We start from the raw sequence: 14,752 nt of genomic DNA, 5'->3' as shown, positions 1-14,752 counted from the left end.
AAAAAAAAAAAGACCATTTTATGTATCAGCCTGTGGGAGAGCATAAGAAAAAGTGGAGGGGGCTCCCTGATGCCTATAAAACCATTGAGTATGAGGGGTTTCCTACCTCCTGAGGGGCTTCAGCATCATCTATCCCATTGCCTGAGTCCAATCCCATATCCTTTACTCACAATAAAAACTCATTAATAAAAAATGTCATCTTTTTGCGGCTAAACTTGAAACATATCTTTCGAGCAACACGGAGGAAAATCACTTGGGATCGTTATTCATTTACTACTATTCTAATTAGTTAAAAATCTCCCTATCACCACAAGAAAAACGGAAAATACGAATTTCCTTCTTGCTCTGCCTAGACCATTGAACCGCAGACAGGGAACCCTGAGGTTATATAAAAATCACCTTAACTGCTTTAAATGCTTGATGGCCTAGAAAGTTTTATCAACAGTCAAATAAGTCAAACCCATTGTATTAGTCCGTTTTCATGTTGCTAATAAAGACCTACCAGAGACTGGGTAATTTATAAAGGAAAGAGGTTTAATGGACTCACAGTTCCACATGGCTAGGGAGGCCTCACAATCATGGCAGAAGATGAAGGAAGAGAAAAGGAACGTCTTACATGGCAGCAGGTAAGAGGGCATGAGCAGGGGAACTCCCCTTTATAAAATCATCAGATCTCATGAGACTTACTCACTATCATCAGAACAGCATGGGAAAGAGCTACCCCCATAATTCCATTACCTCCCACTGGGTCCCTCCCATGACATGTGGGGATTATTACAATTCAAGGTGAGATTGGGTGGAAACACAGAGCCAAAACATATCACCCATTTTGATTGATTTCCTTTTGTTTTATTTTTTCACCTTTTCCATTGCCACTGAGATTTCCTTTTATTTTAAGTTTGGGATTTACTCTCTTCATTTTCTTCACTGACTTCACCAACTTGTCTTGCATTTCTGTTTTAAACCAATGTAACTGAGATAACCCCCAAACTGTTCCCTCACATGCAAAAATATAGCTTATCTTTGCTGTCCCAAATGTACTGGGAATCAAATCTAACCCATACTTTTCAAACCGCGAATGTGAAAACATAATTTTAAAATATATAAAAATGGCATATTTCTGATTTTATGGTTTAGCTTCAAAGCTGTAACTTGGACTAGTCATTTTCCTCTGTGCTATGTCTTATTTTTTAACCTAAAATATAGCCTTCTCTTTAGCCACAATCCCTAATCACCTTCCATCCTATGGGCCCAAGTCAAATGTATGGATTAAATAACAGAAATTTCTTTCTGAAGGAAAAACCTTTGGATCTTTCTTAGTATTTGTCCCAAATTCCCTTCCTTTCTCTCACCATAATGCTTTTATTCCCTATAAATTCAGCACATATATGAATTCCTTTTTATTTCCCTGAGATTCCAAGTCAATCATGAAACAAAGATTGTTTAGGACAAAAGCACTTTTAAATGTTCCACAAGCAGAGGCCAACTGTGTAGAAGCTCACAAGTGGTATGTGTTGGGGAGAGAAGGGAATCCTCTGATTGTTGGGCCTTTTCCTTCCAGTCTGTACTGAGGAGAACAGCAGGCAACGAGCATCACCAAACTGACCTAGTTCAAGAACCTGTCTCATCTTATCAAGCTCTTTCTTTTCATAGCCACTTTTCTAGTTGAGTGTCAGCCACTCATATCACAGTGTGTAGTTATTCACATAAGATGATTCCTTTCCTGAACAAAAGAGAAAAGTTAATCTTGAAGCTGAAGGACAGAAAGAAAAGGTAATTATTGAAGAATAGGACTTAAAGTGAAAGAAGTCCTAGGAAACACAGTATTAGTTGGGTGCTGTTGGGAGCCAGAAATAAGCAAAAGGAGAGTTTGGGATGGATTTGGGGCTGTGGCAACACAAGGTGACACCCAAAGACAAATAGGACATGAAGCTTTGCTCTGCTAGAGCCCCAGTGGTTACACCCATCTTTGTCTTACTGGAAACAGTATCCATGGCTAATTAACCTCAGGCATTGAAGCCAAACTGCTTAGAAGCAAGTCATCCCTACCAGTTACTGTTTTTTTTTTTTTTTTTTTGTTGTTTTTTTGAGATGGAGTCTCTGACTCCCAGGATGGAGTACAATGGTGTGATCTCAGCTCACTGCAACCTCCGCCTCCCAGGTTCAAGCAATTCTCCTGCCTCAGCCTCCTGAGTTGCTGGGATTACAGGCCCACGCCACCATGCCCAGCTAATTTTTGTATTTTTAGTGGAGATGGGGTTTCAATATATTGGCCAGGCTGGTTTCGAACTCCTGATGCAGGTGATCCGCCCGCCTTGGCCTCCCAAAGTGCTGGGATTACAGGCATGAGCCACTGCACCAGACCCCCACTAGTTACTGTTATTTTAACCTCTCATAGTCTTAGTTTCCTCATCTGTAGAAACAGGTTGCACAGGAGTTTAGCTTACAGACTGCTGAATGTATGTGAGATAATCCACAAAGGGTTAACACAGTGCCAAGCACATAGCAAATGCTCTGTTCATATCAGCTCTTCCAGCCAAGACCCACAGTAACACTCACAAATGTGTTAGTCCGTGAAGGCCTGGCCCATACGTGGAAAACAACTCCCATGGTAAATAACTTCCATGGAAATGGACAAAGTGGATTCCTTTTACCCCCACCTGCTCACTTTATTCTTCACCTATCTACTTTATTCTCTCACACCATTCTGCAATACAAAACATTTTGCTCTCCTTTCAGATCTAACAGATCCTTTGGAATATCCTTTAGACATTTATTCCAAGTGTGAAAACAATTTTTTTCAGTAGTATAATTTGGATGTTATTTATACTTTCTTGAAAATTTTCTTTTTTTTTCCTTCCTCTCTCTCTCTCTCCTTTTTCCCTTTCCTCCTTTCTTTCTCATTTTTTCTTCCTTCCCTTCTTTGTTCCTCCCTCCCTTCCTTCTTTCCTTCTTTTCCCTCAAATAGGACTGAAGACTCGATTCCAGTAGAGTTATTTCCATATAGGCAGGAATTCTCAGCACGATTGTCCAAGGAAAGGTTTCTATTAGGAGCTTTAAAAAGATTCCCATGTGTTGACCCCATGTTGATGCCGACATGGCATTCAGCATTTTCTTTCACCTTAACAGACATGTCAAATATCCTCTGTCTTTATAACGTATCTTAAATGCCATTAAGACCACTCTGAAACCGAGTTTATTCTAGTTTCTTCACCTTCTCTGTGCAGAAGCAGTTTCAGAACCATCTCTCCCACTTCCTCCTGCTACCCATGACTTTTCCTGCCATTTCTTCTCTGAGTGCTCTTGACAGGCTTCTGAGAAGGCTCAGCACTGAGGGGTAACACCCAAGATTATTTTAAAAGTACAGTGGAAGCTGCTGAAGTCAGCTATCAGGTCTGGATGACTTTTTCAGAAGCAGCAATTCGTGCTGGTGGGCAGGCATCCACACTGCCTGCCGTAGCTCCCTTCTCCCTGGTTGGCTGTGTCTCCCCTCTGTGGAATTGCCAGTGGTGTGTGACCAATGTTTCTGTATTAAAAAAATTAGCAACTAAGTGCCCTTCTCCAGACAAAAGAATAACTTGAATTTTATCTATTATTTACTTTATTATGTCAAATACCCTTTCTCCCCATTCCAATAGATTTATGGCATAAAAATTTCTATCCCTAGAACTAGCCTGGTGACCTACCCAGAGAAATGTTAACTTCTTTGTTGCAAACTATTTTTTTGTTTTTTACACGAGTTTTGCTCTGTCATATAGGCTGGAGTGCAGTGGTGTAATCTCGGCTCACTGCAACCTCCACCTCCTGGGTTCAAGCGATTCTCCTGCCTCAGCCTCTCAAGTAGCTGTGATTACAGGCATGTGCCATAACGCCCAGCTAATTTTTGTATTTTTAGTAGAGATGGGGTTTCGCCATGTTGGCCAGGCTGGTCTCGAACTCCTGACCTCAAGTAATCCACCCACCTCAGCCTCCCAAAGTGCTGGGATTACAGGCCTCAGCCACTGCGCCTGGCCTGTTGCAAACTTTTGAAACACTAGGGAAAGCATGAAGGCTATTTTTGATGGAACTCAAACTGGTATACTCTTCTAAATGCTTTGCATGTATTAATTTAACCATCACCACAATCCTATGAGACAGACAGTGTCATTTATGTTTTTTAAATGAATGGAACACGCTGAAGAGTGAAGTAATTTTCCCAAGGTTACACAGCTCGTATGTCACAGAGCTGAGATGTTAACACAGTCTGGCTCTAGAATCTATCCCTTACTTGCTACCTTATATTTTTCTTCACAATTAAATAAGCTTGTGGCTTCTAAGTTACATTATGAACAATCAGCTATGTTAAAATCTTGTTCTCACTCATATGTGGGGGCTTAAAAAGTCAATCTCATGCAAGAAGATAGAAGAATGATAGAAACTAGAGGCTGGGAAGGGTGTGTGTAGGGGGGTACAGGGAATAGGGTGGAGATAAAGAGAGGCTGGCTAATGGGTACAAACAGTTAGAAGGAATAAGTTCTAGTACTCAATAGCAGAGTAGGTTGACTATAGTTAACAACAGTGTGTTGATATTTCAAAAGAGCTGGACGAGAGGACATGAAATGTTCCAAACACATAGAAATAACAAAAGATTTGAGATGATGACACTCCAAATACCCTGACTTGATCATTACACAGTCTGCATGTCACAAAATATCACATGTACCCCACCAACATGTACAAATACCATGTATCAATAATAATTAAAAATAAACAAAAAATCAAAAAATACATTTCCTTCTTAGTATTGCTATAATAACTATGTTAAAAGCTATGCAAACAACAATAATCCTGAGGAAAAAATTTATTACATTTCTCAACTGGGTAACAGTCATTTGGCTACTGTCATGATAGCTGAGATCGAAAGGTTTGAGAATGTGACAACAAACTCTTTAAAAATTAAATAGCCTCCCACACAGCCAGGTGCCTGTCTCCTTGCTCCTTCTGGATTTTTTTGAAAGACCAGAGATTGGACTAGATTACCACTCTTGCCCTCTAAGCACCATACATTCACAGCTTGAAAAACCAGTGTCTGAAAAGATAAATAACGATTCCAGCCAGTAAATAGTGTGAAGAAAGTGAAACAATATCATGATCACAACTTCACAGAAAAGGAGAAACGTAGGGGGATAATGTTTTGTTCGTTCGTTCGTTCGTTCGTTTGCTTGTTTTCAAGTTTCTGGCCATCTCAGACTTTCCTATCTTCAAACAGATACACTTCCTGGCTACCTCCACTATTTCACCCTACAGTTAGTTCAGCATTTCTGAAAAACATCTACTACAAACCAGGAGGGCTCCAGGTTTTGCTAGGTGTCACACTCTGAAAACTAGGGGAGGCCTCTTTAACAAAATCAATGCAGACTTACAAATATAAAACTGGGAACAGGTCTGGAAAAGGCCTGGGCAGCTGAGGGTCCTAAAGCTAAGCAAGGGCCTGAAGCTACAAGGAATATGAGTTCCTGAAGTGAGCAATTCATTCCCTACTCACAGCCTTAACTCCAGTCAGTCTGTAGGAGATTTTACTTTAGGCACTGAGATGGCAAAGAGTTAATTATAGATATAGCAGGTTTTCAGGACCAGAGGAGTAAAATAAATTATAATCTTATAATCTTGGAATTTAAGAGTTCATCAGTGATGTCCTATTTTCTTAACTCTTATCCTTCCTTTTAATTTTTGTCCTATTTATCACTGCCATATGATTAAATGTATCTATGTTTTAATTTGCTTACATATTTTCCTTTTCTTTCAAAAATCCATAGAAACAAGTTTAACCATCAAGGTACAAATTCTGAGCAAAGGCTTCTATTTCTATTTAGTGATAAATGTCATTCTAACTACTTTAAAAATTAAGAAGTGTATTTTGGTGGCCATTTGAGTTCTATTTTGTGAGGGATCATAGCTATAGCAGAAGGATTAAGTAGACAGTCATTAACACTTGTACTTTGAACGATACCTCATGTATGAAAGACGATGAATGAAAATTTTCCTTTTTAAATGTCTGAAGGGACTCAGATCAGATTCATACCAAACATAAGGCTTTCAGATGACAAAACTGGACTCAGGGAGGGGGAATGGCATGCTGAGGCCACATGCTGCTGTACAGTCTTCATACCACACCACCTTGTGTGCTTTCATGATTTGTTAGTGTTAAAATGCATTTTATTATATTTAGCTGGATATTTCCAGCAGCACTGCCTAGCGACACTTTTATATACTCATTTTATACACCCATTATCATGCTGCAAAATTTATAGCACCCAGAACTAGATGTACTACAGGAGCTACCCGAGTCCTTTGGTGATCTCAATTAGTGCCCTGGCCCATCAGTCATGACACAGTTCCTATGGTTCTTTGGAGACTTTGTGACACTAAACTAATTATCTTTAACTTTTTCCTCTGTCCTAAATTTTCAGTTAGTTCCTAGTCGTGATGTCCCTTTGTCTCTTTCCTCAAAAATATCTCCTATTTGTCCCTTCTCTTCATTTCTAGTTTAGAACTTAATTATATGTCAGAATTAATGTAACAGCCTCTTCACTTGTTCCCTTGCTCTCATTCTCTCTCTAGTCTAATAAGTTCTTCACGTGTATAAACTTTTGGTCTCAAGGTATTTGTTTGGAAAGATGGAAACAGATAAGAATGCATAAAACAAGAGATTCTCTGTCAAATAAGCTTGGGAAATGCTCACATCATGTTCCTTCTTAGTGGTTTTATAATACACTGTAGCATCACAAAGGTGCTAAGGAGACCTGTTTTAAAGAATTCTACAAAGCCTTATCTGTCCATAGGAATCTTTGTGGAATAGTTATCAGAATCTCACAGGTAAATTCAGTTTGGAAAACTCTCTCCTTAATCTTCATAGAACATTCATGTATCATGCTTCTTGCGCAATTAAAAAAAAAACCATCCAAAGTTCACTAGCACTTCCGGTACCAGGTCCAAATTCACTAGGCCAGCACTCCAGGCGCAGCCCCCACCCCGCCCCCACCCCCGCCCCGGCCTTATGCCATCTAACTTCATCAGCACCTCTCTTAGAGGGAATGGGTTACTGTAGTCAGTCTTCTTGTCTTCTGAGCAAGCAGGATTATTCCTTAGAGCGGACACCCAGTTCTGTCGCTCTGGATTTCCAAACTCATGGCATGCTGGTCCTTACTTTCACACCAACATTTACTCAGAGACCGTAACTTGCACTGTAAACTGAATTGTTCATCTCAGCTATCTCTCCCCAGCTAACTAAGTTTCCAGAGGCAGAGAACTCCTTTTCTGTCTACCCCCTTGACACCCAAGTGTGCTTTGATGACTTCACCGTGCAAACGGACAACGCTTAGTAAACATACGTTGGCTGAATAAATGAATGAACGAGTGAATGAATAAGCTTTGTTAAATATCCTTGGCTTTGTAGATTCCTGAATCCAGGTCACCTGAACATATGAGGGATTAACATATGAGCTTATCAGATCTAGTCTCATTTCTTTTACTTTTTATTTTTATTTATTTATTTTTTTTTCGAGACAGTCTCGCTCTGTTGCCCAGGCTGGAGTGCATGGGTGCAATCAAGGCTCACTGCAGTCTCCGCCTCCTGGGCTCAAGCAATCCTCCCGCTTCAGCCTCCTGGGTAGCTGGGACCACAAGCATGTGCCACCATGCCTGGTTAATTTTTTAAAAACTTTTTGTAGAGATGGGGTCTCACTATGTTGCCCAGGCTGGTCTTGGACTCCTAGGCTCAAGCAATCCTCCTGCCTTGGCCTCCCAAAGTGCTGGGATTCTAAGTGTGATCCACCACACCCAGTCTAGTGTCATTTCTCACACAACATCGGTGATGTGGAAAAAGTGAACAAAGAGAAGCATCTTATACAGTATCTATCGACCTCACCAGACAGCAGGATGAGACTATGTGAGTCAGGACTTCACCAACAGTGAAGTGGAAAATATATGCATATGCAACACTATGCTAAAACTTTCTTCATTGATTACAAAAATACTTAATTCCCAGCAATCCATTTTCAATAGATACTTATTAACATCAGCTAACTTTGATAAATTGACCATGACGTCAATAATAACGCAAGTCCAAATCTTAAATTCTTATTTTCCTAATAACAAGTTTCTTATTTTATATTCTAGCATGGGTAGTTTTTTCTCCTCCACGTAGAATAAAATTAAACAGGTTCATAAAATATTCATCAGCTTACATATAAATCATAGCTATCTATGCCTCTGAGTTTAAATTAGTTTTCTTTTTAGCCTGGGATGACTAGTATTTGCTGCTGATATTTCTCTCAAGCCGTTTCTCTCTTTTTTTTTTTTGAAACAGTCTTACCCTGTCGCCCAGGCTGGAGTGCAGTGGCGCAGTCTTGGCTCACTGCAACCTCTGCCTCCTGGGTTCAAGCGATTCTCCTGCCTCAGCCTCCCGAGTAGCTGGGATTACAGGCGCATGTCACCACGCCCAGCTAATTTCTTGTTTTTAGTAGAGACAGGGTTGGCCAAGCTGGTTGCGAACTCCTGACCTCAGGTGATCCACCTGCCTCGGCGTTCCAAAGTGCTAGGATTATAGGCGGGAGCCACCGTGCCTGGCCTTTTTTAAAAAAAATGTTCTATTATTTGATCTACAGTCTGAAATGTCTGATTTTTTATATACACATACCTCCAATTGCACACGATGCAAAATAACTGATTTAGGCACTTCATTTATATAATCATGTTCCCTAGGATCCATGTCTGCATTATATAGTCCCTACTGATGATATGTAGCAGTAGCAGGCTGCTGGACTTTACGTAAACAATTCTTCTGATGCCCATAGTGATGACTTCAAACAAAAGGCAACACCAAAGGTGGCCCATCCTACTTCTGTCCCCACATGATCTCAAGATATTTGAGCTGTAGTTGGTAAAGGAAGCAGACTGGGTAACACTGGACTAGACTAGGATTTCAAGGTCCACCTCTGTTGATAACCAGCTGGCCGGCCCTAGATAGGCCTCAGAGCCCCACGAGGTCTGAATTTTATTTGTAGTTTGAGATGGTTAAACTGGATGTGGTAAACTGTTGTGACTCTATTAAGACAAATCCTTATTCCATTAAAAGGGCCTCTAGAAGACATTTGGTTAATCAGGAACTAAAATTAGATTGAACTACAACTAGCTTCCTAGCTGCTAAGTTTCAGCCACATTCCTGGTGCTTAGGCAGTATCAGGTCCAGGTTTACTGGGAATCACATTGCTAGGGTCACTTCAGAAGGAATTACAGGAATAGCCTTTCCTTGGCGGTGGCCTTTTCTAAGGACACGCATTTATTATATTTATAAGAGTTTTAAAAAGAGACTAGACTGAATCCATTTAACATAGGAAATCTAATACTAAGTGTTAAAAGGTCCATTTAGTTTTGCCTTAGAAAAGCAGTCATTGAAAAATCTGAAGCCAATGTAACAGGCCCTTGGTCCAATAACAGTAATTTTACTCGGTAGCATTTTGTCAAAAAGAAAAGCCAGAACTTACCTGTACGTTAGCATGGACAGACCCAGGTACTTGATATCTCAACTCATGGGCTGTTGTTTGAGACTTTGGAAGCAGAAAAGGATAAGAAAGGGACCGGTATTTTGATTTCATAATCTAAAATAAAGAAAAAGGGATAAAAAATATTCAAATGAGAAAAAAGATTCATTCTCCCTACTTTGTGATTATAAAATAAATTTATGGCAGGGCGCAGTGGCTCACACCTGTAATCCCAGCACTTTAGGAGGCCAAGGAGTGGGGATCACCTGAGGTCAGGAGTTCAAGATCAGCCTGGCCAACATGGTGAAACCCCCATCTCTACTAAAAATGCAAAAATTAGCCAGGCATGGTGGCAGGCACCTATAATCCCAGCAACTCAGGAGGCTGAGTCAGGAGAATCACTTGAACCTGGGAGGCAGGGGTTGCAGTGAGTTGAGATTTCACCATTGCACTCCAGCCTGGGTGACAAGAGTGAAGAGTGAATCTCTATCTCAAAAAAAAAAAAAAAGAAATTCAGGTTAATTTGAAAAAGAAAAAGAAAAATGTTAATGGACATTTCTAAGTGAAGGGCTACAGATTATTTGTGTTTGTTTTCTATTTCTCAGAGTCCTGTTTTTACCTTTTGTAGGGGACATATTGTTTTATATTTATAAAGACAGGTTAAATATAATCTGTAGTTATAAAAGTTTATAATTGCAAAAATAAGACTATTGTTTTATAAACTAGTTTTTTTACTGATTATGTTCTAGATATCTTGCCACAGCAATACAGTGGGATATCATTATTTTTAATAACTTCATAGTAAAATGGTATAAAAGAATCATTTGTTTAACAAATTCCTATTAGTAAGGATTTCTGTTATTTCTAATTTTATTTGAATTATTAGAAGCCATATCAAAATAAATTACCTTATTGGATTATGGCTTTAGTTTGAATACCTGGAAATAAGTTTTTCTGGATCAAAGTCTTTAAAAAAGACTTATTGGTGTTGTACCAATTTATCCTCCCTGGGGCAGCGTGTATGAGCACACCACAAAAACCACCCCAAACCTAACTACAGGTATTAGCAGAGATTTTTATCTTTGCCAGTACAGCAAGTTAAAAGTAACACCCCATTTGTTTATTAATCCATCTCCCCTAAATTTTTGTTAAAAAATTTCCATTAGAATGTCCACTAAATTTTTATAATCCTCATGTGAATGAAAAACAAAGTGAGAGTCTAAGTGGTTGATAAAACTAAATTCTTTTTCAGAATGACCAAGGGGAATCATGCCTCATTATCACTTCAAGTAAATAAAGTGAAACTTTAAAAACACCTGAATATGTACCTTCTTTCTTTCTTTTTTTTTTTTTTTTTGAGACCAAGTTTCGCTCTGTCCCCCACGCTGGAGTGCAATGGCGTTCTCTCGGCTCACTGCAATCTCAGCGTCCTGGGTTCAAGTGATTCTCCTGCCTCAGCCTCCAGAGCAGCTGAGATTACAGGCACCCACCACCACGGCCAGCTAATTTTTGTATTTTAGTAGAGATGGTGTTTCACCATGTTGGTCAGGCCAGTCTCGAACTCCTGACTTCAGGTGATCCACCCGCCTAGGCCTCCCAAATTGCTGGGATTACGGTCGTGAGCCACCGAGCCCGACCTGAATGATACGTACTTAACTTATGAATGTTAGGTTTGAATGTTAGGTCAAGTTCTTACAAGTAATGAGGACACAATCTGGAGAAAAGGAAAATGGCCCTACCTTCTTAATATTGCTTGGTTTGCTCAGAACCAGCTCTCAGAATCCTGTACCAATATAAACCCATTGCAGTTCCAGGATTGGACGGGACTTTAAAGCTCAAGCCCTCTCATCTAAACAAGGCTCCCATCCCGCTATAACAGCCCTGCAAATGACTACCGAGCCCGGGCTACTAAATGCTTGGTCAACACTGTGTCCAAGATATTAACAAAATTAAAATCAGGACCCACACAGCAGCACCTATCCCTAGGCACTCTGAATTGTCTATGGTGTGGACATTCAGAAATGTTTCCCTCTTTTTTTGCCCAGATGCCCAGGCACCCTGACATCAATGGAGCCAACAGCAGAGCGGTGACATAGTTGTGGCCACGACAATCTCTTCTTGCCAACAGCCTCCTCTGAACCTCTTCTCTAGTTAGGCCTGCCTCTCTTCATGTGGATAAATCATGATAGCAATATCCAAGTACTTTCGTGAAGTTCCAGCGCTGGATGAAGTGACGTGCCACATCACGAGCTGCCTTCCCGTGGACTGCAGAGGCAATGTCATGCCAGGGCATCCGGGGCATGGAGTACCTGTCAATGAAATCTGCCCAGGTGCACCAGGCAAGGATCAGTCATTAACTACGGTGCTGGGGCAGAGGCTCTCTGACTCCAACTACGATACTAAAAGGAAACGTGGGTTAGTGCTCACTAGGTATATATTTCTTGGCTTGCACAGAACAACATTTTTATAATCAAGGGAAACAGATTTCACATGCAGGGACATAGCTCCCAGGCACCTCCCCAAATATGTTTCCATTTCACTTAGGATTAGATAATCACTAGACATGGCAAGATGTGAGTGGGTACAAATTATCTAAGGCTGTGTGTTTGATAATATATTTTTAATTTTTTATCCTGTTGAAACAATGGCAGGCAATGCCATCTCTATCTCCTCTTAAACATATAAACCCAGTGATAATCTGAAAATACGCCATTCTCATTTTGGAAATGCAGGAAATAAGCAGAATAAAAGATGATCAAAGGGAGCCTACCATTTCCTGAAAAATTACTGATTATTACCCCAAAAATGTGCCTATAACAAATCTGGAGGTTTCAGACAGTTCAGCTCTATTTCGTGTGTTTTTCTTCTTATAACTGAAAAAAAGAGTCCTTAAGCACATGACTAATGACTAAATCAAGTCTCCAACGTTTTAAAAAATTTTCAAAAATAAACAGAAGCAAAACAAAAGTCATTTAGATCATGCACGTGTGTACTTGTTGAGATGCTCAAAGGTAAAAGACAAAATATAACCAGCACCCCACCATCATAATACTCACCAGCAAAAGGTTTATCAAGTTGAACCCAGTCTTTGAAGACGAAATTGCAGTAGTCCTTTCCATGCCAGAATCTGGTTTCCCCATGCAACTCTCCCACACCTGTCTGTAAACTGCGGATGGACCCGGTATCTGTGAATACAGCAAGACCCCCTCAGGGACTGTGGTTCAGGGGGATCCCAGAAAGGGAGGCTCAACTCTCATTTATTAAACACCTAAAAGCTTCTTAATTTCTTAAGACATCACTAGGGTGGCATATGTCCATTGTATTAGAGGTTGTGAGCTAACAACATTTTACAGTCCTTACAAGTTTACTTTTAGTGGGCAATTAGGGCTATAACAAGATTCATCATCAAACAATGAAATTTGACCTCAGGCAGTTGAGTAACTTATTCCCACCACCTACCAGATCACTGGAAGAACTGATCACAGAATTAACTGTGAATAAAGAACTCACAAGGTGGCACTATGAGAGAGCAGTAAAGCTGTTGGGGGGCTTTGGGGGGTAGAGGGGGAGGGGCGGGGGTGAGGTGGAGAAACCTGAGACGCAGAGGCAATAAAGATACCATGCCACTTCTTTTTCCTCAACCAACATGGTGCACACCTGATGCATAATTGTTTTGCATTGAAGCAAGAACTTCAAATTTACAGATAGTCCATGTTCCAGCCCTGGAATTAACTAGCTAAGTGACACTGAGCTTCAACTTTTTAGATCATAAGTCCATTACGCATCAAATGAAGAATTTCGCCTAGATAACAGCTAAAATCTGTTGCGCTTTAACATTTACATACTTCAAATCATAGATGGCATTTATAAAAAATATGGCAACAACAGATGAAAGCTTATGATATAGGTACAAAAGCAGCAATCTATTGTAGCATTTCACAAAGAACTATGCTGAGACCATTGACTTAAGGCTAAATACGAAGACAATGAAGTAAAAAGATTAGCAGAATTACAAATCACAAACGCAGCGCTTGGCACAAAAGAGGCATTTAACAAATAGACACTGAATGCAAAAATATGTGTTGAATGAATAAATGGTACTGCTTGCAGTAGCCAGTGAGAGGGCTGCACTGGTCCCGCCACCAACACACTGTCCCAGAACTGTCTTTGTAAAAGGCACTCTTTGCTTAAAGCCCTGGAAGGTTCACATACTGCCTACAGGAAGTTCAAGTCCTAAGGGCTTAGTATGCATAGAAGGCTCTTCCCAAACTGGTGCCAACTCTTTCTAGTCCTTGTTTTTCCCCACCCAACCCCAGGCCCCATGTAAAGCACATGTTTCACTGTATTTTAACAGGCGTGGTCTGCCATGTCTCCATGTAGTCGGCACATTATTCCTTCTCCCTGAAATGCTCCTTTCTCCCTCTTGGCCTGATATCCTAATCATCCTTCAAGAGCCACATTAGCTGTCACCTGCTCTAGAGAGACCTCCCAGCTCCCTGTAAGGAAGACGCAGTCACTAGCACTGCTGTCATCCCATTAACAACTGCCCCAACACCTTTAACTCTGTGACGCAATTGTATCAGGTTCCCGCCCTCCATCAATGCCTCACCAGTCTATAAACTCTTTGGGAGTGGGAACCAAATCTCCTCACTGCCAGTACCTCCAAGCATCCAGGCAATCAATAAATATGTGCAGAACAAATGTTTTTATGTAATCACCACACACAATGCTAATATTCTATCTCAAACTGAATCATTAACCTTCCAAAGGCTATTGAAATTTTCTATAAAAGAAAAATGACTTAAAATGCCATAGATTAGCAAAATGAAATCATGTTAAAAATAGACTTCTATTGACTTCTCCCAGTTATTTATTTTCCTGCTTTATGAGACTGAAAGGCCAAAGTGCAGGTAGGCCTGTTTGCTCATCTACAGGCTCTTTGTTGTTAACATAGCACTTTGTAAAAAGAAAAACAGAGGGTAAGAAAAGAAACAAAAGGGACCAAAAATGAGATAAATAATATTTCAGATTTCAAATATAAAAAATATATATACAATTTGCTTTCATCAGTTGCAAAACTCTAAGCTAAGGCTTTACATAAACACACATACACTCATTTAAAAATTAACTTTCATCTAACAACTAGTTATGATAAGGAAAATAAAGGAAATTCTTAGTCTCAGGAAATTATCTTGGTACTAATTGAATTCAACCTGCTCATAATTCAAATT

At 40.1% G+C, this 14,752-nt stretch overlaps 1 protein-coding gene across 1 annotated transcript in view; it reads right to left on the bottom strand.

The window, feature by feature from the left end:
* PLD1 (phospholipase D1) overlaps positions 1–14,752 on the bottom strand; it is a 167,113-nt gene that overhangs the window by 61,068 nt on the left and 91,293 nt on the right. The window contains exons 17-19 of the mRNA XM_025377614.1: positions 12,578–12,706; positions 11,725–11,843; positions 9,525–9,638 (exon numbers count right to left, since the gene is read on the bottom strand). Of these exons, the coding sequence (XP_025233399.1) occupies positions 9,525–9,638; positions 11,725–11,843; positions 12,578–12,706 (362 nt within the window). The remainder of the gene's footprint in view (positions 1–9,524; positions 9,639–11,724; positions 11,844–12,577; positions 12,707–14,752) is intronic.

This window comes from Theropithecus gelada, chromosome 2 (genome assembly GCF_003255815.1).
Source record: "Theropithecus gelada isolate Dixy chromosome 2, Tgel_1.0, whole genome shotgun sequence".
Taxonomy (NCBI): Eukaryota; Metazoa; Chordata; class Mammalia; order Primates; family Cercopithecidae; genus Theropithecus; species Theropithecus gelada.
This window is presented reverse-complemented; position numbering and strand designations above follow the sequence as displayed.